Raw genomic sequence first — 26,535 nt, forward strand, 5'->3', positions numbered from 1 at the left:
AGAGATGACATTTTTGGAGACCTGAAAGAGACGGAGTTGGCCATGTGAAGGTCACAGGAAAGCTTATGAAAAAGTCCTGAGATGGGAAAAATCTTGTATTTGAGAAATAGAAAGCTGGACTGTTTGGGCTGACTTGTGTCCCTACCCCAAATTTATATGTTAACCTCCTAACCCCCGATACCTTAGAATGCAACTGTATTTGGAGATAGGGTCTTTACAGAGGAAATTAAGTTAAAATGAGGTAATTTGAGTGCCCTAATACAATACGACTGGTGTCCTTATCGGAAGAGGAAGTTTGGACACAGACATGTAAAGAAGGAAGACAATGTGAAGACAGGGAGAATATGGACATCCAGAACAAGGAGAGAAGCCTGGAACAGATCTTTCCCTCATGGCCCTCAGAAGGAGCCAATCCTGCCTACACTTTGATCTCAGACTTGCTGCCTTCAGAACTGCGAGAAAATAAATTTCAGTTGTTTTAAGTCAAACTTAAAGTTTTAAGTCATCAGGTCTGTGGTACTTTGTTACGGCAGCCCGAGCTGACTCGTATGGCTGAAGACCCGACTGTCAAGAGATGTGGCCGGAGAGGCAGACAGGGGCCAGATCAGGCGGGGTCTTGAAGGCCATGGGAAGAAGGCTGGACTGTTTGCAAAGGGCAAGGGGAAACTCTTAAAGAACTGTAAGCAGGGGAGAAAGGTGATTGGAATTTCTGGGAGGTCAGTTAGAAGGCTCTGGCAGTAACCAAGGTGAGAAAAGATGGCAGGGGTTGGGTTAGGGTGGTCACGGACAAAGAAGGCGTGGATGAGTGCAACGTATATTTTGGAAGAGAGCTGACGGGACTTGCTGAGAGATGAGATGTGGGGATGAAGGAGACGAAGGAGTCAAAGCTCAGACCCTTTAGCAAGAAGGGGTTATCCTCATACATGGTCTCCTTGATATTCCCTGAGCTCCCCAAGCATGGGTTCCTCTGGGCCCTTCCACTTGCTGCTCCTTGTGCCTGAAAGCTCTTGCTCCAGGGGTCGGTCTGGCTGGCTCCCTCATTTCAAGTCTCTACTCAAAGTCACTTCCCCAGAGAGTCCTACCCTGGCCAACCCATAACGAGCACCTCCTGTTATTCCCCACTGCCTCCCCTGCTTTACGTCGCTCCACAGCATTTCTGACATTGAACTGTTTGTCTAGGTTCCTAGGTGTTGGCTACCTGTTCCCCCTACTGGAATATAAGCCCCATGAGGGCAGGGCCTTTGTCACGTTTCCTTCTGTGTCCTAGCATGGCAAACAGTAGGACTTTAATAAATACCTGTTGAGTGAACGAATGGAAATTAGTCTTAAAAGAGAGCCTGGAGAACTTCTGCTCAACAGTAAAAGACATTTCCGTGTGTCTAAGATGAATGAGACAGTCTATTTAGAATGGAGTTGAAGAGAAGGAATGAAGGGCTCCTGAGGCCATTTATTCTAGAATTTCTTAAGTTATGAGCCCCAAAGTGGATAGATGTCTTACAAGGCCATAGTGTCCAGGACACACAAGTGTGTGTGACATCACTTTGCCTCACCCAGGCACCTCATTTCTGGAACACAAGAATTTGAAGCCTCTCTCCAAAATTTGCCCCAAGGCCTAGATTTCAGCTCAGTGCCCATCACAGCTCCATCCAGCAAGGAGAACAGATTCTGAACAGATTCTGCAACTTCACAGCATGGGCCCAAAGACCAAAGGGGGTTTCAGCAAGATACATTTCTGGGCCATCTGGTCAGGATGAATTGATCTGGCTCCATGTCCATTTTTCTCTCCACCACACAGGGGCCTTCGGGCAACACAAACAGTGCTGCTTCCCTCCCTTTAATGCCTGCCCCGGCTACAACAGCCCCTGCCAGTGCTGCCTGTCACTGAGGAAGCAGAGACACATTTACAAAGCTACTTCTGGAAACTAGACTTCAGGAGTTTTCAAGTCCCCTTGTGGGGAGAAAACTATCAGGGCGCGGGGGCAGGCAGCAGCTTCATCCTGAGTCGACATCTCAAAAGCATCTTTGACAATAAAGGGAGACTGGTACCTATCAGAACAGGTAGGGGCTTCAAAATAATGGTGTGATGACTTCTATTCTGGAACAGGTGTGCAAATGGAATTTCTAAAAAATTTCAGCAAAATTTCAAATTTCACTCTGATTGCCTTCCAAAGGATGACCCACAATCACTTCAAAACTGCAGGGATATGAAGACAGCCTGCTGTTTCTGTGGTTTAGGTGAGTAGAGAAAACATTATAGAGTCTCTCCTAGATTTCTAAGCATAGACGGACATCCTTTTTCTTTTTAATCTTCCAGAGTCACCCATGGTTACACTGAGACCATGGGGTGAACAGTCAAGGATAAAAGAAGGTGCTCCGACACCCTCCGAAAATGGACAAGTCTCGGCATTACTCACTGCTCCCAGAGCAAAGCCTCTCCATCCTGGAGCAGGAGTCTCAGGAGCCAGCTCATCCTCTTGCCTTTCTCCCCCATCATCTGCTGCCCTCCAAAGAGCGTGAAATTCAAATCCTGAGCAAGCCACAAGATCCCATTTACCAAGTTACAACCGCTGGCCACCTTGTGTTTGGCAAAGTGTGACCTTAGACTTTGGAGGTGTGGCTTGTGTCGCGGCCATAGGGGGAAGCCCGTCTCCAGCCCCATCATGCTGGAGAGAGGCGCCCTTTGAAGAATACAATCTTCTCTTTGGCGTGGGACAAAATTCATAGCGGGGCCGAGATGTCTAAAGTGCTAGAAAGGAAAAGAAAGAGAAAAGAGCACCCATCTCTCCCTCATGGAATCTGTCAGCCACGGTGGTAATAGCTCATGTTCACTGTGTGCTTCACCTGCATTACCTCATTAATACTCACAACAACCCTACAAGGCAGGAACCCTTCATATCCCCATTTCACAGATGGGGAAACTGAGCACAGACAGGTGAAGTAACCAGCCCAAATTCACTCTGCTAGTAAGGAGCTGAGCTGGAATTTGAAGGCAGCCCAGCCCCAGAGGCCATGAGCATGACCACTACACAGTACCTCTTATGAACACTGAGAACAATATATGAGCCAGTCAAATAATTAAAAATACCTTTTAAAAAGGAATCAACCTGAAAGTAAACACAGAAGAATGGCTTTCTCTCACGGAAGCTATTTTGCTTTCGGGTTTGAGTGCGTCATCAGCTGCGTTGATGAGCTGGCACAGCGGGCAGCAGGAAGCAGCGAGCCGACTCTAGTCCATGACGAGACAGGCTCACCCCACCAACCATGCACACCTGCCTTTTCTCCTTTCAGCTCCTGAAACAGTCAGACAGACTCGCAAAACCCTTCCTTGTCACCCTGTCTGCCTCCAAAACACAACCTCTAACTGCAGACAGGACTTCCCCAGCCAACGGGAATAGTGGTCACTGGCTCACCACCTCCTGATCTTGCCCCTCACAGAGGGCCAACCAACGACTGGAGAGAGGAGTGACAGTGGCTTTGCTCCTGAAGAAGCCCAACCACAAGCGCTCCTCAGGTCGCGGGCCTGTGACAGCCTCAGCACCTGTCTACTCCTCTCCCAGTGTCTCAGCCAGGGAGTCTGCAGGCACCAAGCCGCCCCAGCTCCGTTGGTGAGGTCTGACTGGGGTAAATCAATCAGTGTAGCCCCTTCACCCATCCTCATGGCTAGTGGGGTTGATACAGGGGTGGACACTTGACTTATGGCGGCTCAGTTAGAGAAAAACTCACAAACTTTGTTTCATGGTTGGGAAAAGAGAAATTCTCTCTTGCACGGGTCAATGCAGTATGCAGATACGAGGCCTGAGGCTGCTGCGGCCATTTCCCACCAGAGAGCGCCAACCTGCATCTGAAGCCGCTGCGTGGAGGACAGCGCTGCATAATGCAGAGAAATGGGCTGGAGCCCCAACAAAGCCCGCCCGACTTACTGCCCCCAATACACTCCCTTTTTTTAAAGATTTTATTTATTTATTTTTTATCCTCCCAAAGCCCCAGTAGATAGTTGTATGTCATAGCTGCACATCCTTCTAGTTGATGTATGTGGGACGCGGCCTCAGCATGGCCGGAGAAGGGGTGTGTCGGTGCTCACCCGGGATCCGAACCCGGGTCGCCAGCAGCGGAGCCCGCGCGCACTTAACTGCTAAGCCACGGGGCCAGCCCGTCAATATACTCCCTTAGTGATTTCAGACAGTTTGAGTTGGGTTGAATTTTCTGTTATTTTAGCCAAAACATCCTAACTGATAACCACCATTTAGACCAAACTTCAGACAGTAACATACGTTTGCCTACAGTTTTGATAAGCCAGTCAAATCAAATGTTTACATGGCTCTGAGTCATAAATCTGCCCCATATTTTCAAGTCTCAGCTCAGGAGTCACCTCTTCGGTTGACACACTTGTTTGTTCATTTGCTCAACAAACAGAGACACTGCATCTCCAAGTGCTGAGGTTTCCAGGATGAATAAAACATGATTCTTGCCCTTGAGAAGTTGAATGGGGGAAACAATGCAAGTACACCTACAGACGGAAGATGCGGAGTGAGGGCTTGGATGGGGGGAGTCCCAGCTGCTACTGGGACACAAAGCACCGGCATCTAAGGCAGCCCCGCAGATGAGGTCAAGAAGATTCTGGAGGAGATGCATTTAAACTGACTTCTGACAGCATTGCCTGAATAGGTGGTTCTCAAATGGGGGTGGGTTTACCCCCAGGCTACGTTTGGCAACGTCTGGAGACATTTTTGGTTGTCACAGCTGGGAGATGCTACTGGTAGCTAGTGGTTGCAGGCTAGGGATGCTGCTAAACATCCTACAATGCACAGCACAGCCCTCCATACAAAGAATTATCTGCCCCAAATGTCAACAGTGCTGAGGTTGAGAGATCCTGGCCTGCGTGAAGCAGGAGGGAAGGGATGTTCTCAGTGGAAGGATGAGCACATGCAAAGACAGAGCTGTGAAACCACAGGACAAGTCTGGGAAGGGTGTGCAGGGTCTAGCCACGGGCTGGATGAAGGAGTGGCGAGCATCAGCTAGGTGGCACACCCAGGCCAGCCAGAACAGATGGGTCCTGAGCCAGAAGCTTACAGTGTGAGTCTCATCCCCAAAGCTGGGGGAGCTACTGAAGGATTTTAAACAAGAGTGTGTGTTTTCGAAGGATTCCTCTGGTAGCTGTTTGGCGGCTTCAGCAGTGGTGAGTAATGGGGACTGGGCAGGCACCGGCTGAGGGACAGACAGTAACAAACCTTCAGGAGGACTCCCTGCTCCCATCCAAGTTCACTGCCACAGCACGCTGCATGCGTCTCTACCTGTCTCCTCCACTAGTCTGTAAAAGCACCTGGGGTGAGCACTAGAGCTATCCATCTTTCTCTTCTCCAGAGAGCCTCACACAGGTAGTACAGTGGACTCGCATGTGGGGCTGGGATGCTAATGTCAGCAGAGAAGGTAAAAATCATGTAGAGTAAAACCTTTGAAGATCTCTTAAATCGTCCAAGTGGTACAGCATACATGGCCTGTGTATACAACCTTATAGAGTAATATGTTAAAAGAAATATATAATCTGAAATGTACAATGTGAGCAGAAGAGATGCAAAACCTAATTTTTCTGCAATATTTAAACAATTCTTTCCTTTGTCTTTCAGAGCATATATTGTTGACTTTGCATAAGTTCAACGCACACTAACGCAATGATTCCACTGCACTCAATAACTGTTTGCTAGAGGTAGCAATTCCCAAGGGGTGTTCTCATTTGTCCACTGGCCTCTGGCTCCCACAGGGGTTTAGAGGCCACAGGTGGGCCCAGGAACACCAGGGTTGGAGGGACCAGTGTGGAGTGGACACTGCTGTGCTGCTCAGGACTGTGGGACTTTTTCTTCCGGCTGCTGGGCACACTGCCAGCTGCCAGCCCTCAGCTGTCAACCGGGAATTGCCTTTGCTCTCCCCAGCACTGGGGGAATCGACAATGTCACTTCTCTTGCTGGGAACTGTCCTTGGCTAAAGAGAGCTGCTTCACCCAAGGACACCCAATGACTGGTCAACACTAGAGGACAAAAGCCCAGGTTATTTCGCACAAACTCTGGACAATTCTGCGGGGCCATGTGAGCTACAGGGCTCCCCGTGGGGTCAGCTGAGGCCTTGTAGTATCTGTACCATAGCCCAACTTTGCCCAATCCTTCCCTTGCCCTACAGATGTCCATGCCAAAACATGCTGGGGACCCCGGCCTGCAGTAAGAGGCTACCCTAGTCAAGAGGGTCCACACAAGAGCACCCAGCACCACAGCAGGCTGCCCCTGAGGTGAAGGACAGAATCACCAAATCCAACCATTTGCTTCCCAATGAAAACAAGAGTTGGCTGTACCTTAACCAGGATCATCATGCAGTGCAGGGCATTCCTGTGCTTTCCTTGGTCTCTGACTGTCTTGCTTAAGCCATAAGACACTGGGGGAGCCGCGGGGAGTAGGGGAGCAGGAGAGACTCTCATTAATAATATAGGATTTACAAACTTCCCTAGAGGGTCCAGACTTGCTCTCACAGGCAGTCAGGGGCTTTCCAGGCCATACTTCATTCTCCTGCAAGTGGAATCCATTGAAACAACTGCTCTGATTCTTTGGCCTCCTTCCAGTAACCACTGCTCACCTGGAAGAAAGGGAGCTGGTTGCACTGCCAGCCAAGAGAAGCCACCAAACAAACACCCCTACACACCACACAACGCACACACCCAGGCCTTTGGCAGGCAGGTGGGGACTGAGCTCAGAGTGATGCTTCCATCCCCCCCTTTGCTGTACCTTTCCTCCACTAGTTCCCCCAGCTGCTTCCCAGAGGTTGCCCTGCCTGGTAATCCTCTCATCCCGCTTCTACCTGGCGCCCGTGGTGGGGATGGTGGGCCGGCACCGGCAGCCTCTTGGCAGCATGCATTCCCGCGACGCCGAGGCTGCCCGGCTAACACACACTTCCTGGCCCTCCAGAAGGCGGCGGTGCATGAGACCTAGGTTCTGCCAATCAGATGCATCAGTGTGCAGTCTGGACAGAGGAAACAAGGCAGGCCCGTCCTCCTGCTCCTCGGCAGTGCCAGGGCAGCCCGCTTCCCCACCTTCCTGCTTGGGGCAGAGGCAGCAGCCCCTCCTCCGGCCAGCCCTGGGGTTTTGTTCTCAGTCTTTCCTGGAATACTCCTCCAGCACTCCGATGATTCGGGGAGCACCTCATTCCTCACAGTCATTTTTTGTCGGTTTAAAATGGCTTGATGTTTTGTTTTCTGCAGCAGAGCCTTGCCTGATATAGTACTCTTTTTGTAGATTTACATATCCTTCTCAGTTGTAAAGAGATCTAACATTTCCTATCATTTCCCTGAAGAATGCCCCTGGAATGAGAACTGATGACGGTGGTGGCTACAGCAGAGCCTTCGACGTCGCCTCTTCTGAGATGCATCAACGCATCAATCACCCTTCTTAACATTTTCAAGCCCACTGCCCACATTTAGGGTCTACCACGAAAGCTGTCCGAGTACCTCCGTGGGTGGGACCTCGACAAGGCACTGGAGAGAAACCTAAGGGAGTAGCTGGCCAAGACCTTTACTTCTGAGAGGTTGGCACTCATTTTCAAAGTGACAATTCAAACAATCCATTTCACAGTCTCTCTCACGGCCAAGGCAACAGCTGACTCCATTCCTGGAGTAGGTTTTTAAACTCCAAACACAAATCAAGGTTGAGGAGGTGCATTTTTATTTCTGGGGCATAATTTGATTATTACTTGCCCTTTGGAAGCAAAGGCTGATCCATCATGCACACACGGGCTTAATAATTGGGCCGATATAGGAAAAATCCCTTGGGTCTTTATTCTGCCTAAGAATTCATATTTGGGGCATTTTCTTTTCCCTTCCTCACTGTTTCATTATTTTCTCTGTGACTCTCATTCAGAAAATAACATTTTAAAAAATACTTTGAAATGGAGGTATTTTTGCTTTTAAATATTAGGCTGACATTATCTTTTCTACCCACTTTATGCACCAGGAAGGATTATCTTCAATGCTAAAGTGGGTTTAATGATATGGTCTGGTCTTTCAGGAGTGGTTAATTTTGGATACCTTTCTAAAGTCATGCATTCTTCCAAAGGGGGTGCCTCCTCCCAGGAAATCACTAGCCGAGTGGGCCACAGTGACTGCCAGGAGCATGTGCGTCCCTCAGCTGTCAGGGTGACAAAAGATGGAGATGCCGCTGCCAAACACAGTGACTGCCCACCCCCTCGGAGCTCAGAGCGCCTCTCCCGCAGCCTGCACACCTGCTGCTCGAGGAACCAGCCAGGCTGCATCAGCCCCGGGCCCGGACTGGCCCCTGGAGCATGTGCTGGTTTGCTTCTTTATTCACGTATTCATTTATTTTTACATGCAGGCTTTTCTGTTGAGACTCTAAAGCAGTCAACTTCTGAAAAATTCACAATTAAATCAATCTCCCAGTGCTTTTGTTTCTACCATGTCAAGGAGCAGGTTCCCCTGGGGCTCTGTAATCTGGCAGAAATGACTGGAAATTCTGGCCTGGCTTCAAGATCCCCAGACCCAGTAGGAGGAATGACGTGTCTCCAATGGAATGGCCTGTTTACTGCTGGGCTAAGGGGTTCTTTTGCCAGGAGTGCTTTGGCATTTTTGGAAACTCAAGAGTTCAGAAAATAAATGCATTGTTTAAAACTATGGCTCTCTGCTTTTTCTACTTTATCTGCTGGTCTGTATTTTCCTTGTGTGAGTTTCCCCATGCAAGAATTCTTGTGAGACCTGACATCTAGCCTCTCAGAGAGATCAGAAATATAGGACATGTATTATGTTATGTGAAGACAGACACATAGTGGTGGGTGCACTGGAGTCAGGTAGACAAATTACGTACCTGCTCTGTGCCTTGGTTTCCTCATCCATACAACGGGAATAAAGAGAGTATCTACCGGCTGGTGACAGTGCAAATTCAATTAGACGATACACAAGACTAGACAGGGCCTGGTCTACAGTGCACAGTTAGTTAATGATAGTCACCTGTCATGTGATTAGAATAAAAGGCACAGGAGAATACAGGAAGCAATTTCATCCTTACAGTCAATAGTCTAAATTCTTAAAATTGTTCCCTAGATGATCATCTTCTCTTAAGGAAACTCATCTTTGTTTATGTTTTTAAGATCATGTGCATTTCTCAAAGGAAAGCACATTTTTAAAAAATCTATTAGATGAAGTGGGCTTCCCCTAAAGTAATCTATAATTGGAATATTTACACACCTCTGTGAGGGGTGAATAATCTCCTAAAAATTACCTCTCTCTTTCCATTGTTCTAGATAATTTACTAACATGACATTCCAAAAGTATTAAATAAGTATTACAAGTTATGGCATGGTTAAAAAAAATCTGCAATGTTCTCTTTTCAAGACTAATAGGGAAACCTCTGGCCTATTTCCTCGAACTGTGAAAATGTCTGTGCCTAGGCTCTCACAAGAAACCTATTAATACCAATCTTGAAATAAATGAAGAATCACATTATATCTCCGATATGCCTAGGCAGGAGAACAAGTTCCCCAAACTACAAGCATCCAGGAAGAATATTCACAGTTGGTAGGGAGAGATTAACTGGAAAACTCAAAAGCCTCATTTTTAACCATAGGCTGATTATCAAATTGATGACCGAGTTTGGTATAAGAAATATTTTTAAAAGGAAAAAAATTAACATTGAATAATTTCACCTGGAGGAAAAAAAACAGATGTCCAAAGCATCTGGAATTTTATAAAACCAAACTATCAAATTGTTTTATATGAAATAGGACAAAGAAATAAAAGATAAGGTTATCACTACCAACACAAACATCAAGTTTAAATGAAAGGAAGGTTATTAGAAATTCAAATTAGGTAGAATATCTGTTTTTAATTGGACCATTAAAAAATCCCACTTTAAGCTTTTGTGGCAAACAATGACCAATTCTGAGGGGAAAAACAATCTTCTTGCCTTCAAATTAGCTTACTAAATTGAGTGTCATTTTCAAATTACAACCTCAAAAATTGTAACAAAAATTTATCCAGACATATTCGAATCATAACTCTTGTTACAAAATTTTTTAATTTGTAATTAGAGAAACATTTTAGGAGAATGGGAAAGAAACATTTTTCATAAAACTAAGAGTATATTCCAGACCATTTGAAATTCTGGGGCAGGGTAAGCGTTCTTGCACATCTCACATAGTAGCATTCCCCGGGGCAGCGGAGCCACCCAACAGTAACTCATGGCCTGGGGAAGTTTGATGGGGTTAGCAGACTCTGTGTGTGAGGTGTCACCCCACACAAGCATGTGCTCCATCACAGGGAGCCACCCAACAGTAACTCATGGCCTGGGGAAGTTTGATGGGGTTAGCAGACTCTGTGTGTGAGGTGTCACCCCACACAAGCATGTGCTCCATCACAGGGAGCCACCCAACAGTAACTCATGGCCTGGGGAAGTTTGATGGGGTTAGCAGACTCTGTGTGTGAGGTGTCACCCCACACAAGCATGTGCTCCATCACAGGGAGCCACCCAACAGTAACTCATGGCCTGGGGAAGTTTGATGGGGTTAGCAGACTCTGTGTGTGAGGTGTCACCCCACACAAGCATGTGCTCCATCACAGGGAGCCACCCAACAGTAACTCATGGCCTGGGGAAGTTTGATGGGGTTAGCAGACTCTGTGTGTGAGGTGTCACCCCACACAAGCATGTGCTCCATCACAGGGAGCCACCCAACAGTAACTCATGGCCTGGGGAAGTTTGATGGGGTTAGCAGACTCTGTGTGTGAGGTGTCACCCCACACAAGCATGTGCTCCATCACAGGGAGCCACCCAACAGTAACTCACGGCCTGGGGAAGTTTGATGGGGTTAGCAGACTCTGTGTGTGAGGTGTCACCCCACACAAGCATGTGCTCCATCACAGGGAGCCACCCAACAGTAACTCATGGCCTGGGGAAGTTTGATGGGGTTAGCAGACTCTGTGTGTGAGGTGTCACCCCACACAAGCATGTGCTCCATCACAGGGAGCCACCCAACAGTAACTCATGGCCTGGGGAAGTTTGATGGGGTTAGCAGACTCTGTGTGTGAGGTGTCACCCCACACAAGCATGTGCTCCATCACAGGGAGCCACCAAATTGCTCCGGCATGCCTCACTGTTTCCATGGCACACTGAGGAGTTATGAAATCAAGAACAAATCCAACTTCTCCACACTGCTATGGAGCACAAAAAGCCTGTGCTCAAAGGAATTCTAACCCACAGCCATGGTTCCCACTGAGTTTCTAAGGACAAATGGAAAAAAAATTAAGGACATTTAGAATTGCTGTTGAATTTCAAGTCAATAGTGTACTATTCATAAAATGGTTAAATTTAGAAATTGAGATCCTTTTAGCAATAATTTGTCACTCTGACAATTCCAAGTAGTCTTACTTTGCAAAACAGGTAATTAGGAATAATAAAATAGAAAATATTTTAGTACACTTTTAAATTCCACAAATATATAGTAAACTGAAACATTATGGGATGCTCCATCCCCTTGTTTTCAGGGGAAAGCAAAGCTGGTATTCACTTTGGCCCACCAGAGACTTACGTCGTATCCGCTGTTCCGGATCCCACGCCGCGGTCGCTCCCGAGTCACCAGAAGGTCCATCTCGGTTTCCCCCGGACTCGGGCTATTCAGAGACTGCCGGCTTCGGTAGACAGAGTTCTTCATCTGTTGCCTGAAGAAAATCCAACAACTATTATGATGCAGCAAACGCCCCGACAGATGGAATTCTCCACTGATCCAACATACAAGCAGCCAGTGAAGGATTTGGGTTTGCCTCGCAAATTTCAGAACTGATGGTATTTGTTACCCAGCCATCAGGGGCCATGGAAATAGCGGAATAAAGACTTTTTTCTTTCCAGATGCTGTAACCATATGGCTGAATTGTAAATGCTCTTTTCACATGGAAACTAGGTAACTATAATCAATTGCAACCCTGCAACCTCCTCTAAAATTCTGCTGATGGCAAGGCCAGGGGCTCTCCCTTGACCCCTAACGCCAGAGGAACAAACTTGCTCTTGTTGACGGTGTTGACTCAGCATCCTCCTGCTCCTTTTAATCTTTCGGATCTCCCACGCATGGTTCCATGATGTGTCAATAAGCCCTGCGGCTAACAGGCGGCTTAGTACTGCGGCTGCTGATAGACTTTCTCTTCTACCTTCACCACAGTGGATTCCCTTCCAGGCTAAGGAGCCACAAAACAAGAGGCAATTTGGGGCTCATCTGTTATTCTGTCCCTCCATCTGTCTGTCCGTCCGTCCATCCGTCTGTCCATCCAGCCAATGTTGACTGAGCACCTACTATGTACCAGGCACTGTGGAAGATGATGAGGATCCACAGTGTGCAGGACAGACATGGCCCTGCTCTCCTGGAGCTCACATTCTAGAGAGGGAGACAGACAATCACATGATAATTTCAGAGAGTGATAAGTGATATTAAGAAAAACAAGGAGATGTGACAGAGGTGACGAGGATGGGGCATGACTTGAGATCGATGGTCGGCGAAGGCCTCTCTAGAGAGGTGACATTGCAGCTGAGACCTAAAGAGAGCCAGCCACATGCCAGTCTGGGCACAGAGCATGTCAGGCCCAGAGAGGAGCATGCTCAGAGGCTCCACGAAGCCCCCCAGGATATGCACCCCCAGGATATACATTTGTCACCACTGTCTTGTTTCCACTTGGCGTTAGAGGAAGCTTTTTTGAGGAGGGGGAAAGAAACAGCAACATGCTGGGGGTTGTGGCTGTGGTTTTCTCGTCTACCAGAGACAACTCTTGTGAGTGCAGAGTGAGGTCCAGCGAGGCAGGCGACTCACAGGAGCCTGCAGAGTGACAAAGATGGGATAAAAATCACTGGCTACCTCTCTCTCGTCCAACAAGTTTCTCTCTGTAAATAACCTGCATTTCAGAGCATCTATCTTCAGAGAACTCCCCAAACACCACCTATTTTATGTCTCGGTTCTAAGATTCCACCCCTTGATGGGTTAAAGGTGAAGAGGTTGCACTGTTTATTCCCAGTGACCATGCGGGAAGCCAGAAGCCTGGCAGGTGTGCAGACTTGCCAAGATTGCACACCCAGTCAGTCACAGCAGGACAGACACACCCTGCTGGTCTAGCACAGACACAGGAACTTCTAAGGCAAATCACCACCCATGCAGTTAGCCTAGGGAATACAACAGGCACTCTTAGACTACGCCTGCACCACAAGGAGCTCACCTCTATTCATCTCTGTGGTCTCTGCTCAACTGGTGCCCATGATGACCTTCTTTTGGTAAGAGCACCATGATGTTCTTTAAGGGCTACCCTTCCTCCAGGGGTTGGCATGTGACTCAGGCTGGACAATCACAGCATCACATCCCCAGGACCACAACAATTGGTCAGAGGGTGGGCACATGAGTTGGTCCAATGAGACCAACTGAGTCTCAGGGCTTCTACTAGAGCAACCAGGAATTCTCTTGGCATTGAGGTTTCTAAGAAGATAGGATATAAACTGGAGTTGCTGGCAGCCAGTTTGCCACCATGATGTAAGAGCCTGACTGAAAAGGAGCCAACAAAGTGTGAAGAGAGAGCAAGATAAATATGGGAGACACTGTATGACCCCTTGCATCTAGTCACGTCTGAAGCCTTGACTTTTCAATAATGTTCAATGATAAATTCCCTTTTTATCTAACCAGTTTGTGCTGGATTTCCTTCATTTGCAACCCAAAGAATCCTGACTAATATAGGAGCTTAAACCTAATATTATAAGCTTCCTTTAGGAATGGAGCACAGCCTTGTGAAAGAGAATCTGTTCTGAGTGATTCACACTTTAAGGCAGACCCCAAGAATTCTCATCCTTGACCTAATTACAAATCATTTTTTGAAAAACCAGACTTCGCAACTATCCTGAGATTGTCAATTAGCCCATTTAGAAAAGATTTACTAATAAGGGCAGTGGGGGAATAAATACTAGGATTAGCAATTGACATTTAAGTAGGTTATTTTGGAAGTATTAGAAATACAATGGTGAGATTGTGTAAACCCTTTCCAGAACAACGTTGTGGGTGACAGTTTAGACCCTAGAGTGCATTCTTGTCTCCTTTTCCACCAGAGACAATGTTCCTTTAGGATACACAGCTCAAAGCCTGCTGTTTAACATGGATCTCAATTGACCAGACCAATGTGTGCCTGGTATGCGAGCACCTACTTAGAAATAAATTAAGCTCTCAGGTAAAGAAAGTACTTATTTTAATCAGAGTTCCATTAGATGTATTCACTTCTTGTGGTATTTTTCTATATTCTTTCAAAGTTAACAAATTTTGAAACTTTCAATATTCCAAAGTAAGTTTTTTACCTCCGAAAATATTGCTGGGTGGATAATGATAAATTTTACTTGGACTTTTAGGGGTTTTTTAATCCCACTATAGTTTAAGAAAGTAGTTCCCAAACCGTATTCTATGGAACCCTAAGGTTCCATAAAGATGGAATAGAGCCACTGAGAAGGAGGAGGAGGAGGAGGCTGTGCTTCCATCAGAGCAACTCTGTCTTCATGAGTTAGAGCCTTAGGCTGGTTCCCCCAGAAGCAGGCTCTGTGATGATGTGAGTGCCAGTGATTTCCTTGGGAGAGGGCTCCAGGACACACAAGTCAGAAAGTGAGAAAGTGAGGGAGGGCAGGGAAGGAGGCCAATAAAGGGTATGATATAGAGCAGAGTAGTATTTTGGGCAAACGGGGCTCAAAGTCACTGCAGGAGTATGGTAGACAGCTGTTTCACAACGTAGGTTTAACTTTATGCAGGTATGGCAAGACCAATAATCAGGAGACACCTGCCAATGAAAAGACAGCTTGTTACACTCACAGATCCCAAGAGGAAGGGGCACCCCATGCCACAGGGGGCCACGGGGGGGAAGCACCAGGGTCAGTCACAGTGGGAGCAAGGGGATTATGCGGGCAAGAACCATTATTGTGGTTTCCATGGAAACGAATGGGCAAGGCAGGGTCAGCAGGCTTAGGATTGGATGGTTTAAGTAATTTCACAGACTCTGGGGCATAGGGCCATCCTTAGTTGTCTGGTACCTGACCCTCGGGCGATTAGGGCAGGGGGATTGGGGCCCAGATTGTGAGAGCCCTGTGTAAAGGAAGTGGCTGGGGCGTGGGTGCTGGCTTGTTTGGGTCGCATGTGAAAGGTGCACTTGCAGGGGAGCACTTCACTGTCTCTAGGAACTGGCTGCATGGCCCTGGGAGGGGCAGGGCCCCTCCAGTGTCAGCAGGACCCCAGACGTCAAATCATCAAATACAGAAACTAGAAAACATGGTTATTACCACAGTGTAGCTCACACCTCAGAGCTCTCCTGCCGGGCGGTTTATCCATCAGTTCCCGTCTGTCACTGACTCAGGCTGCTCCAGAGCTTTTATTAGTGACCTGACACTTCTCCTCGGGGCCGTCAAGAAAAGCCCTCCAGTGGGAGCCACGGATGCTCGCCGCAGTAAGTAGGATGCTGCCGGCCTGCACAGGCGCCATGGGAGCCAAGGGACTCTGCGGGGGCCTCGGAGAGCGTCTGCCTGTTGTATTACACACTTGGTGTCTCTGCATAAGAGGGTGTAACATAAAAATGGGGGTGGTCTTCTGACCTTACAGAAAAAAGCTGTGAAAACTCTTAGAAGATACGGGGACAAGTCAACATGTGAAATCTAAACTCGGTCTGTCATTTCACTTAATTTAGGTCTCAGGGGGAATTCTGGTTACTGATGCCAGCTCTGGCCCAGAGAATGACCCCCTCATCTGTGCCCTGCAGTGGCGAGGTCACCAAGTGCAGCAGCCCCGGAGGCTGACCTGTGAGCAGCAAATGACAGGGGGTCTCACCTGCACTAACACACAGCACAGCCTCTGCAGGTGACAGCAGAGCGTGACAAGAACACCACCTCAAGGCTTACTGCGTCCCTGTCAATCTCTTCTTCTCTGCTAACCCTTCCTCCCCATCCCACCTCCTGCTGATCTCGTCTCCATTCCTCCCCCACCTCATCTGATCCGCGGTTATCCTTATTTTTTCCTTAACTGGTCAAAAAAATTTTAACAGTATTTTTGGTGCTTTAGAGTCATTCAGTCATTTCCTCAAGACGTATTTACTGAGAACTGACTACACACTCACACTTCAGCAGGCCGTCAAAGGGCCATAGGAAACTGGCCTGAACCTCTGCTCAGCAGTGGACATGCGTCTCTACAGAAAAAGTTGTGTTCACTCTCCTTATAAAAAGTCTTAACTGAAATTTTTATTTATTTCTCAAATAACTTCCAAGCTAAGTTCCTCTTATCTGCATATAATCTTTGATTCATTTTCTGAGTGTCAGCAGGGAATCTGGGAAAACAACTCCCCAGCCCAGTCTGTGAAAGACCAGTGAAGAGTCCCATAGGGCAAAGAAAAAGCTAAAGAAGCCCCAGCCTCCTGGAAATCCATATCTTTTCTTCTCTTTCTTCCACAGTTATCAACACAGTGACACATGCATTGTGATCCCTGTCACGGTGTGATTTTAGATCAACAGCTTGTCGTACCCACCAAGCCTCATTAGAAGCACGGCAAATGAAGCACTGGTTTAGAATTCCCTCTTTTCTTTATTGAAAATAAATTATGTTCATTCATAAAATTTAGCCTCACCTCCCAGCTTGACTTTGTGGCTTCCATCCAAGCCTGTCACATAGTCATTTTTGCTTTTAATAAATCCCCACTCAGGCCAGGAACTGTCTTGTCTCACCGAGTCTGCGGAGGGTGCATCTGCCAAGGCTACGGGATGGGGTGGAGTGTTGGCATGCTCGAAGCCAAGGGGCTGTTGCCAAGGAGAATGCATATTTGAAAGAGATGGTCTTAAATCATGAAAATGCATCTGAGGAAGTGCTTCGGAGTGGGGAGAAAAAGAAGAAAGATGGGCATTCTAGCCTTGCTAACCTCTACCCCTTTCCACGGTAGGTGAGGTCACTCTGTCTGGTTAGCAGCAAAACTCGGAAGGATACCAATTCAAAGCGCCGGGCCTAGGCCTCTCTTGCTGGGCTAGGTCCCCCTGTTAGAGTGTTACAGGACCTCACATTTCAAACACTCATCGTGCTTATGAGTAACAAACTTTTGGGGTAGTTATCTTTCTCTCTCATCAGACCTTAAGTTCCACAAGAACAGCGACTGGGCTGTCTTTTCCACCATAAGTGTTGATTGACTTGAATGAATGAATGAGAAGAAGCACACACAGCCATGGCATCTCATACAGTGCCTAATACATAGTGGGTGACAATAAGTGTCGAATAAATGAACAAATCTATAAATTAAAGAGATGAACCCAGCACAGAGCCCTGAGTAGCTGTGTGGTAAGTACTCACTAAAGCTGAATGAAAAGGTGAGGCATGAAATTTGCTTTTCTTAAGCAAGAGTTATTAAATAATTGAAAAATACAATGTCCCCTGATCTAGAAGTTACATAACCAGGTAGGTGATAGTTATATCTTTACCCAGCTCTGAAACAGCTACTGGTTTGAAAATATCATTAAACTAAAGGACAATTATGATTGTTTGCCCAAGTATTTTTTTGAATGGCTTCAATTTTGTTCTCCTCATGATAGAGCATCGGCTCATGCAGACCAGCGTGGTCCAGATGAGCAGCCTGCAAAGATCACAGTCCTGAGGTAACAGATGAAGGGACCTGGACTGGACTGCCCAACGCACCTCTGCCGTCATCCCACTAATGGTACAAGGACCACCAGAGCATCCCTTAGAGACAGCACCTGTTTTTAGACTCAGCGAATGGGGCACACAGTTCTGGGTCGGGATCCAAAACATGCTCGATTTCCTTTGGGGCTTTCTCGTACATCTTTTTTCTTTCCGTCTGAGCCTTGTTCACCTCCACTGCGGGGAAGTCGTAGTACCCCTTCCTCTTGGCCTTGAGGCGCAGCTTGTTCCGATAGTGCTCAATGTCGGACTTCTGCTTCAGGGCTTTGTCCACCTGGGGAGAGAGACAGGCTCAGGTCCACCCCTGACCAGGCAGGCCGACAGCTGGGAGGCGTTCATCAGAGGGTCACAACTCCTGGAAACGCTGTCCTAGGCTTCACCTCTGGTCCTTTGAGCCAGCCAGACCCACCTGTGTCCCAGTCCAAGACCAGCCCACAACAGTGGGCCACAAACAACGTGGAGCCTGGCACCCCCTGGGTCACCTGAGACCGCCCATCAGGGCCTCCTTCTCCCTCGCCCACCCGAGGCTGCTCAGGCCTAGCCCTGACTCCATGCCCTCCCTTTGTGCTGTGGGCCTTAATGCCACCGAAACCCTTACAGCTCCCCCGTGTGGAAGCCTCTGACTTGGCAGCCCAGCTAGTTTTGGTGCCCCAACTCTAGCTCCAGCCCTGAGGAACTCAATGGACTCCCCTGGCTATTTAGCTGGTGCCCATCTGGATAAGACAGCCAGTTCCTGAAGAGGTTGAGCTGGGATGAATGGGGTGGGAAGGGGGAGCCTCCAGACAGCCTGCTCCCATGTCTCTCTACTCTACGAACCTGCCTTTGAGAGCTGATTTTTGTCAATCTGTATCTTTCTTGAGAGAAAGGTGATTTTGAAGCCTTGTATGGCCACTAACGGCAATGTCCTATAGAGAGTTCCTGCTCTATAGGACAAAGCCAGTCTCGTCTCACAGAAATGAACATGGCCAGCATACCTTCTGACCTGTCAAAGATACAAGCAGATGACTAGGCTAAATAAATAAATGACGAGGATGCTACACCCATGAATGGAGCTGAGTAGTGAAACCTGCCTGACACTTACTGGATGAGATGGAGAACCATTAGTGCTGTTTGTAATCAGACTTGACTGTATTAATATAACCATGTATAGTACTGTTAATATGTTTTCTTTAAAGTAATTTCCTGTAATTCACAAAAGAAAAATTCATCCAGTGGTAAGATATATATCAACCTACAGTAAGAAGCCAAAGGTTCACTAACACAAGGCTGCATCTTATATGTTTTATTTTCACAGCATTTGAAGAAACATAAACTGGGGGACATCTTTTTTCTAACTTTTGCAGAGATCTCCCCAACCCTGGCCCTAATAATACTTTCAGGCTGGTAGCATTTCACAAGTCTTCGCTGTTCCCTCACTCTGCTTGCCGCTGAGGAAATCAGCAAAGAGAAGAAGCTAGCGAGACATCCTCTGAGCCAGGAATCCCACTCCTGGAATCTCTCCTAAAGCAACTTTCCAAGAGAGGTTCAAAGTGTTAGCTAAAAGTTGACATCACCAGTAATCAGACATATCAATATCAAGTACTTCCCGAGAGGACAGCCACAAAAGGGCACATGACTCCCAAGGTTATGCCAAAAATGACAACCTCAATCTAATCACAAGAAAGCATCAGACAAGCCCAAACTGAGGGACATTCTACATGATAACTGGCCAGTCCTCTTCAACAGAGTAATGATCATGAAAGACCAAGAATGGTCACAAAGAAAGACTAAGGGACTGTCCCTGACTGGAGGAGACTCAGCAGACAACGAAATGCCATGTGAGATCCAGGACTGGATCCCAGATAGGGAAAAGGACACTGGCGGGAAAACCGGTGAAATTCAAATGAGATCCATAGATTAGTCAGCAGTGTAGTACCACTGCTCACTTCGTGGGTTTGCTCATTGTTCTCTGGTTATGCAAGATGTTAACATTAGGGGTAGTGAGGGAAAGAGAGTATTGGAACTCTCTGTTCTACTACTGCAGCTGTTCTGTAAGTCCAAAATTATTTCAAAATAAAAAGTTTTTTAAGTCATGCGTGAAATTATTCTTTGTAGTGTTATTTATAATAACCAAAACCAAAACTAAAACCACAAAATACCTGGAAGGTTTGAACAATGGGAGATCAGTTTTCCAATCAATGGTATCCCTGCTCAACCAAGTCATTGAAAATGACCTTCAGAAAGACAAGAGCACTACATATATGCTTCTGATACAAGATGGAAAGTCCATGTATGATGAGATTCTCAAGCACACATGGATTTGATCAAAAGCTTGAAGATAAGGTGCAAAAAACTGAGGATAGGTTAGGGTTGTGAAATTATAGCGATCTTTCTCTTATTGTCTGAACTTTCTATGTTGTTTTTATGTTTTCTTTAAAATAATCTTTAAAAGAATTTTCTTGAACGCACAAAAGGAAAATTTATGGTTTTGGGTATACTTTCTTCACTTAAGCCACTCCTAAGGGAAGAAAGAAGAAAATTATAAGACAATCCACCCTAAACGCCACAAGGCAGCAAATGACAGAGAACAGTTCAGCACTCTTTTCCAATCCAAATGCCAGCAAGGTCCATTCCTGTAACTACCCAAATATGACAAGTCGGCACTTCTGGACAGCGAAAATGCTTGTCTGCTCTCCTTCCGGGACAGGCGATGGGCCTGCCAGAAAACGGAGTGGTATGTTGAACGTAGCCGAAATCTGGACTCTGTCTGCATGACATTTACAACACTAAGCTGAGATGAAAAGACCCAGGTATGGTGGCCATCACCTGGGTCCATGTTAGCAGAGGGTCCTACCAAGAGTCATCACCAGCGTGTGAGTGACAACCCCAGGGGCCTATAACCACTGGGCTGGTGTGTCTGGCGGCAGAACTGTGCCAAAGGAAAGATTCAGTGGGTGTGGTGATACAGATTCCCAAATTATAGTGCCAAGGAGCGTCAAGTCCATGGTCAATGAATCCTTGCTCATTGACTGACTAATTGATAATAATAATAATAATGATGATGTATTTATTGTGTGCCAGGCACTGTTCTAAGTGCTTTACATATATTAATTCACTTGATCCTCACCAACAGCCCATTTTACAGACGGAAGTCCTGAGCAGAGAGAAATGAACCAACCTGCTCAGAACCACACAAACAGTAAGTGAAGAGCTGGGATTCAGATCCTCGCAGCACGGCTGAGAGTCCATACTCCTTAAAGCACAGTGAGATGTTTCTGTTCTTTTTTGGGGGGGATGATAATTTATTGAACTAAATATAAGACAAAGAAATGCTCATCAGCATTAAATACCCTATACAATTCTCTGGCGGTATTTTAAAAGCCTGAGTGAAAGTAAGAAGAAGTGCATATAAAAAGAATTTCTCTTTTTTCTCTTGCCATGGACTATGGAGTTCTAAAAAATACCAATAATACCAATAAAAACATTTAGTTTTTATATGCATTCATATCAAAATAAGAATTTTAGTTTGGACTATATCTATAATGTCTTTAAGGATATGTTATAGCCCAATAAAAGAAAAAATCTGCCCTTGTGAGTGTTAAGTCACCTCTCCAAGCCAAAGACACAACAAAAGGTATATTTAAAATTTGGACATGTTAATCATTATGATTTGATTAGCAACTCAACTCTTTTTTTTAATTGAGGTATAATTGACATATAACATCATATTAGTTTCAGGTGTACGACAAAAGGATTCAATGTTTGTATACACTGAGAAATGATCACCACAAGAAGTCTAATTACCGTCTAGCATTGTGCTAGACGGTTTCACTGACGGGCCACAGGAAAGAGAGGGAGGGAGCACTGGAGAGGGAGCCAGGGGGCCTGAACATCACGTTGTCACCACACCTTCAGTGTGACTTTGAGCAAGCCACTTGAACCCTCTGGCTTCAGCTTCTTTGTCTAAGAAATGAGGAGGTTAGCACAGAAGTGCTCTGTGAGTCTACAACCAGTAGAGTTCTTTTTAAAAATCAATAAACTTCAACCCATCACACCTTCAGGCTAGCTCAGTCTTTCTGTCCAGAAAGCAAGAGGAGCTTCCTGAATCAGGTCTGTAAAAAGGCTTTCATCCGTGGCCTGGATGGGGAAACGAGGACAAGCTCCTGATGTCCGGTTACAGTGCTCAGGTGTACAGGGCCATGGCATGTTCCTTGAGGTGTGGTGGGAAAAAGACTTTAAAACTTTGGAATTCTCCCACCCATTGCAGGTAGCAATAGCACAGTATTAAAAAATGAAATGAACAACCCACATGACAGCTTGACAAGAGAGAAAAACATGAGTAAGTATGTGTGCGTGCACACGTGTAATGCAAACGTTCACGCACAGGTTCCATATGCATGTTCTTAAAGGTTCATAAACATCTTCAGCCACTGACCATTCTGCTGCAGAAAATGGAGAAACGGCAGATAATTTTTACGCATCTTGCTCTCTTGCTCGCCGCTAAACTGCTTGTATCTATCTTTCTATCTGTCTGCCTATCTATCCATCCATCCACACGTTTTTCTTTGGTGAAGTCACCATTCTCTGGTGTATGTTACAAATTTTTTTCAGACCCTTAGGAAAATTGATTAACATCATGATATTCACTGATATCCTCCTGGAAGCAGACAAAGGGTTATTTCAAGCTTGCTCAAGGAGTAAAGTCATTTCAAAGCCCATACAGTGGGCCACATCCCTGTCCCCTATGACAATATCTTCTCCGGTTCCCTATCAGTTCAAGCCCCGCCCATCCCCGCTACAACTGACAACCCATAATGAACAGGCTAGGAGTGTTATCAAGAAAGGCAGAAGCTGTGTGTGTGAGGGGATGGGGAAGTAGAATTTTTGATGTTTCTCTTCATAACTATAGTTTTTAAAAAGCCCACTCTGGGCTTTCTAACGAAAGTGAAAAAGACGCTCCAAAAACATCATCCAACAAACTCGTTTAGGGTGACATGTTCTGATTCATTCCATGGAGGCCTGTGCGTGCAGAGGGAAGAATGACCGACAGAGCCCTAGACACCTGGACGCACCCTGCACCGTGTTCCCAAGTGCTGCTCCTTGGTCCAGATTCCCGGAGGCCTGGCTGCTCTGGCTGTCTCCGCTCTGGGGCCTCTAGTGCTCACCTCCCCGCTGAGGACTGCCGACTCCTGGCTCCTGTCCAAGGTGGGGTGTGCCACGGGGAGGGCTGTGGGCTTGATTGCGATGAGCTGCACAGATCCAGAAGACGTGTCAAAGGGATCGGCAGCTGCCTTGCCAGAGTTGTCAAAAAGAACTGCTCCTTCCTCTTCATCACTCGCTGGCACTAAAGCACAACAGAAACACATCGATTTCGTGGTCACAGGGGAGCTGCACAATCATGGGGGGATTTGTGGAAGGCTCACAGCCTAGGACGGTACTTTACGCAGAACGACCTCAGGAACAGCAGTGTCTGTTCTATGCCAAGGGCTCACTGCTGCTGGTGGAGTTCTTTTAAATTTAAGATAAACTATTCATCTCTCCACTGCATTATCAACGGGTAGGAAAGAATTTTACAAGTTTGAATTTAAACAGTAAAAACCATTTTTTCAAAACTGTGACAAAATGCTTTTGAAAAAAACAAATTTTTTTCTATATTTGGGTTGGAGATGAGAAAGGTGCAATTTGGCCAAACCTGGCAACTGTTCTTAAAATACGACAATTAACAGAATAACAGCATTCAGTTCAGTCTCTGCCACCACAGCTACTCATTTTTGCAGGACCTTAAGGTAACAGGCCTTCCCTGGTCACCCGGCCACAGCAACTGCTGCTGATGCTTTAGTTTCTCTTTCTAAAGGCTGCTGCTCCAGTGATTTGGGTTTTTGTTTCTTTCATTTGTCTAAAACAAAAGAAAGCTAAGAAATAACCCCCAGAGAAACGAATTTAGCTGGAGACAACTCCCTTAATTAAATAGAGCGATTTCTACCTACGCTCTTTTCACTAATTCTCCTCTGACAGACGACTCGGCTGCGAGTGCTGCAAGACAGCAGCCTGCCTTGTGCTTCCATCACCAGGTGGACAGAAGTTCCAAGGCCAGGGGTATCTTGCCGATTTACTTGTTCTGAAAGCACAGTCCCATTAGGTGACTATAAGAAGGATAGTTTACTGAGCACGGCTCGGGGAGAGATACATTAAGCCTGTTCAAACAACTAACCCAGTAGGCAATTTAGGAGCAAAATAGGTGTTATATAAAATACGCATGTAACAGCAGTATATTCATCTTTTTTCCTGTCTGCTCAAGAGATTGGGAAGTCATTTAAATTATCGAAAATACATAGTTTGTATCATTCTGTCACTTATCATAATCACAGAAGATTTGTCAAATTAAGCTGAGTAAATTGTTATCTTACAATATGGCTAAAACACCTCAGAGTCTAACAATGGGCTATAACTGGAGTATTTTTTTGTTCTGTGGTCTTATTTGCAAACAGCAGGCCACCAAGCAGCCAATAACAGAGGAAAATCTCTATTCAGACATGGTAACCAGATGCATATATCTTTTTAGAGTGGACTTTTGCTGGTCAACTCTTGCCTGCCCACCATTAACTCCCACCTGGACAACTGCTCTGACAGCCAACTATGGTAGCCGCCTCCAAGATGGCACCCAATAATTTTCTCCTCCCGATATTCACAGCCACAATGAACAGGACTGACCTATGTAACCAACAGGAAATTGCAGAAATGACAGTGGGTTACTTCTAAGGCTAGGTCATAAAAAAACATTGTTGCTTCCATCTTGCTCTCTCTTGGATCACTTACTCTGGGGAAAGCCAGCTTCCATGTTATGAGGACACTCAAGCAGCCCTATGGAGAGGTCCACGTGGCAAGAAACTGAGACTCCTGCCAATAGCTGTGTGAGTGAGCCATCTTGTAAGTGGGATCTGCAGGACCAGTCAGGCTTCTAGATGACTACAGCCTTAGCCAACATCTTGACTGCGACCTCATGAGATACTCTGAGCCAGAACCACTCAGCGAAGCCACTCTTGAATTCCTGACCCATAGACATGCCATGAGATAATAATGTAGATGGTCATTTTGGTTGCTAGGTTTTGGGGTAATTTGTCACGCAGCGATAAGTTACTAATACACCTCCTAAACAACCTCCCTCCTCCAAGCTTCCTCTTGTCATTCTACCCCTAAAATCCATACTCCAGCAGCAGCCAGGATGGATTATCTTTTCAAAAGGTAACCAGATCACAGTACTCCATTGGTCAGAACTCTCCAAAGGCTTCCCCTCTCTCAGAAGAAAACCCAGAGCCTTTCCCACGGCCCCCAAGGTCCTGACAACCTGGCCTGGTCACCCCGCTGAGCTCACTTCCTGCCTCTCCCTCATCCACTCTGCTCCAGCTGCAATGGCCTTCCCCAACACATCAGGCTTGTTCCCACCTCATTTAGTGCTTCTGGGTTGTAACATCCTGATCCCCAACTGACAGGGTAAGGGAGGACATAACTATAATGGGACAGGAAAAGGACACCCTTGAAATTGTACAGACTACAGTTGTTTTTCATCCTTGATCTCAAAAAAGTCATATTCAGATTTGCACAATAATTCCTCTAGGTTTGCTTAAGAGAAAAATAATTAGTTCTCCTTCTCCCAAAAAGACTGTATGGAAAAATACATTAAAAGGCATTACATTAAAATGTTGTGTGAGTCCAGCAGGTTCAGGGGAATATTTAATGCATAATTAGTTTCTAAAGAAAAAAGCATGGGAGAATGCTGAAGGGAAGGGTCACAGTCAAGCTGAGGAAGTGTCCCAGATGTCATCACATCATCATAGTCAATGCCACCCAATTGTCCCATATCTAGTTGTATCTTATTTGCATTTCTTTTTTTCACTTTTAAGAAGTGGTTTTAATTTATTTTTTATTTTTTTACTGAGGTATAATTGACATAGAACATTATATTAGTTTCAGGTGTACATCATAATGATTGGATATTTGTATATATTGAGAAATGATCACCACAATAAATCTAGTTAACATCCGTCACCTCACAGTTACAATTTTTTTCTCGTAATGAGAACTTTTAAGTTCTCTTAGCAACTTTCAAATATGGAACACAGTATTATTAACTAGAGTCATCACGTTGTACCACATTGTCGATTTTAACTTCCATAAACCAGGCTGGCAAAGGAGATTTCATTTCTTCGCGTGTGAATTGGCACGGGGAGAAGGCCCCCATCTGAGGCAGAAAACGCTCTTAAACACAACATGCCCTTTCTTTCTGGAATCTTTATTAAAGCTCAAAGACCAATAACCTACAACTAGAATCACTGCCCGCTGGTGTTGCCTACCGAATAATACGCAAGTCTTCACCTCTCTGGGAAGGAAAGGAAAGAATAAAAACGGAAACTGTATTTTTTTTTTTATTGATGTTTTAATGGTTTCTAACATTGTGAAATTTTGGGTTGTACATTTTTGTTTGTCCATCACCATATATATGACTCCCTTCACCCCTTGTGCCCACCCCCCACCCCCCTCCCCCCACCCCCACTGCCCCTGGTAACCACAGTCCAGTTTTCTCTGTCCATGTGTTGGTTTATATTCCACATATGAGTGAGATCATACAGTGTTTGTCTTTCTCTTTCTGGCTTATTTCACTTAACATAATACGCTCCAGGCCCATCCATGTTGTTGCAAATGGGACAATTTTGTCTTTTTTTATGGCTGAGTAGTATTCCATTGTATATATATACCACATTTTCTTAATCCAATCGTCAGTCGAGGGACACTTAGGTTGCTTCCACTTCTTGGCTATGGTGAATAATGCTGCAATGAACATAGGGGTGCATGAGC

General features: G+C 46.0%; 1 protein-coding gene across 8 annotated transcripts in view; it reads right to left on the reverse strand.

Moving 5' to 3' along the window:
- KIAA1549L (KIAA1549 like) overlaps window positions 1-26,535 on the reverse strand; it is a 288,867-nt gene that overhangs the window by 40,981 nt on the left and 221,351 nt on the right. For all 8 annotated transcript variants that reach the window (XM_058527183.1, XM_058527182.1, XM_058527179.1 and 5 more), the window contains 3 exons: window positions 22,848-23,026; window positions 17,760-17,977; window positions 11,569-11,698 (listed from right to left, as the gene is read on the reverse strand). In XM_058527183.1, the coding sequence (XP_058383166.1) occupies window positions 11,569-11,698; window positions 17,760-17,977; window positions 22,848-23,026 (527 nt within the window). The remainder of the gene's footprint in view (window positions 1-11,568; window positions 11,699-17,759; window positions 17,978-22,847; window positions 23,027-26,535) is intronic.

Source organism: Diceros bicornis, chromosome 31 (assembly GCF_020826845.1).
Source record: "Diceros bicornis minor isolate mBicDic1 chromosome 31, mDicBic1.mat.cur, whole genome shotgun sequence".
Classification (NCBI taxonomy): domain Eukaryota; kingdom Metazoa; phylum Chordata; class Mammalia; order Perissodactyla; family Rhinocerotidae; genus Diceros; species Diceros bicornis.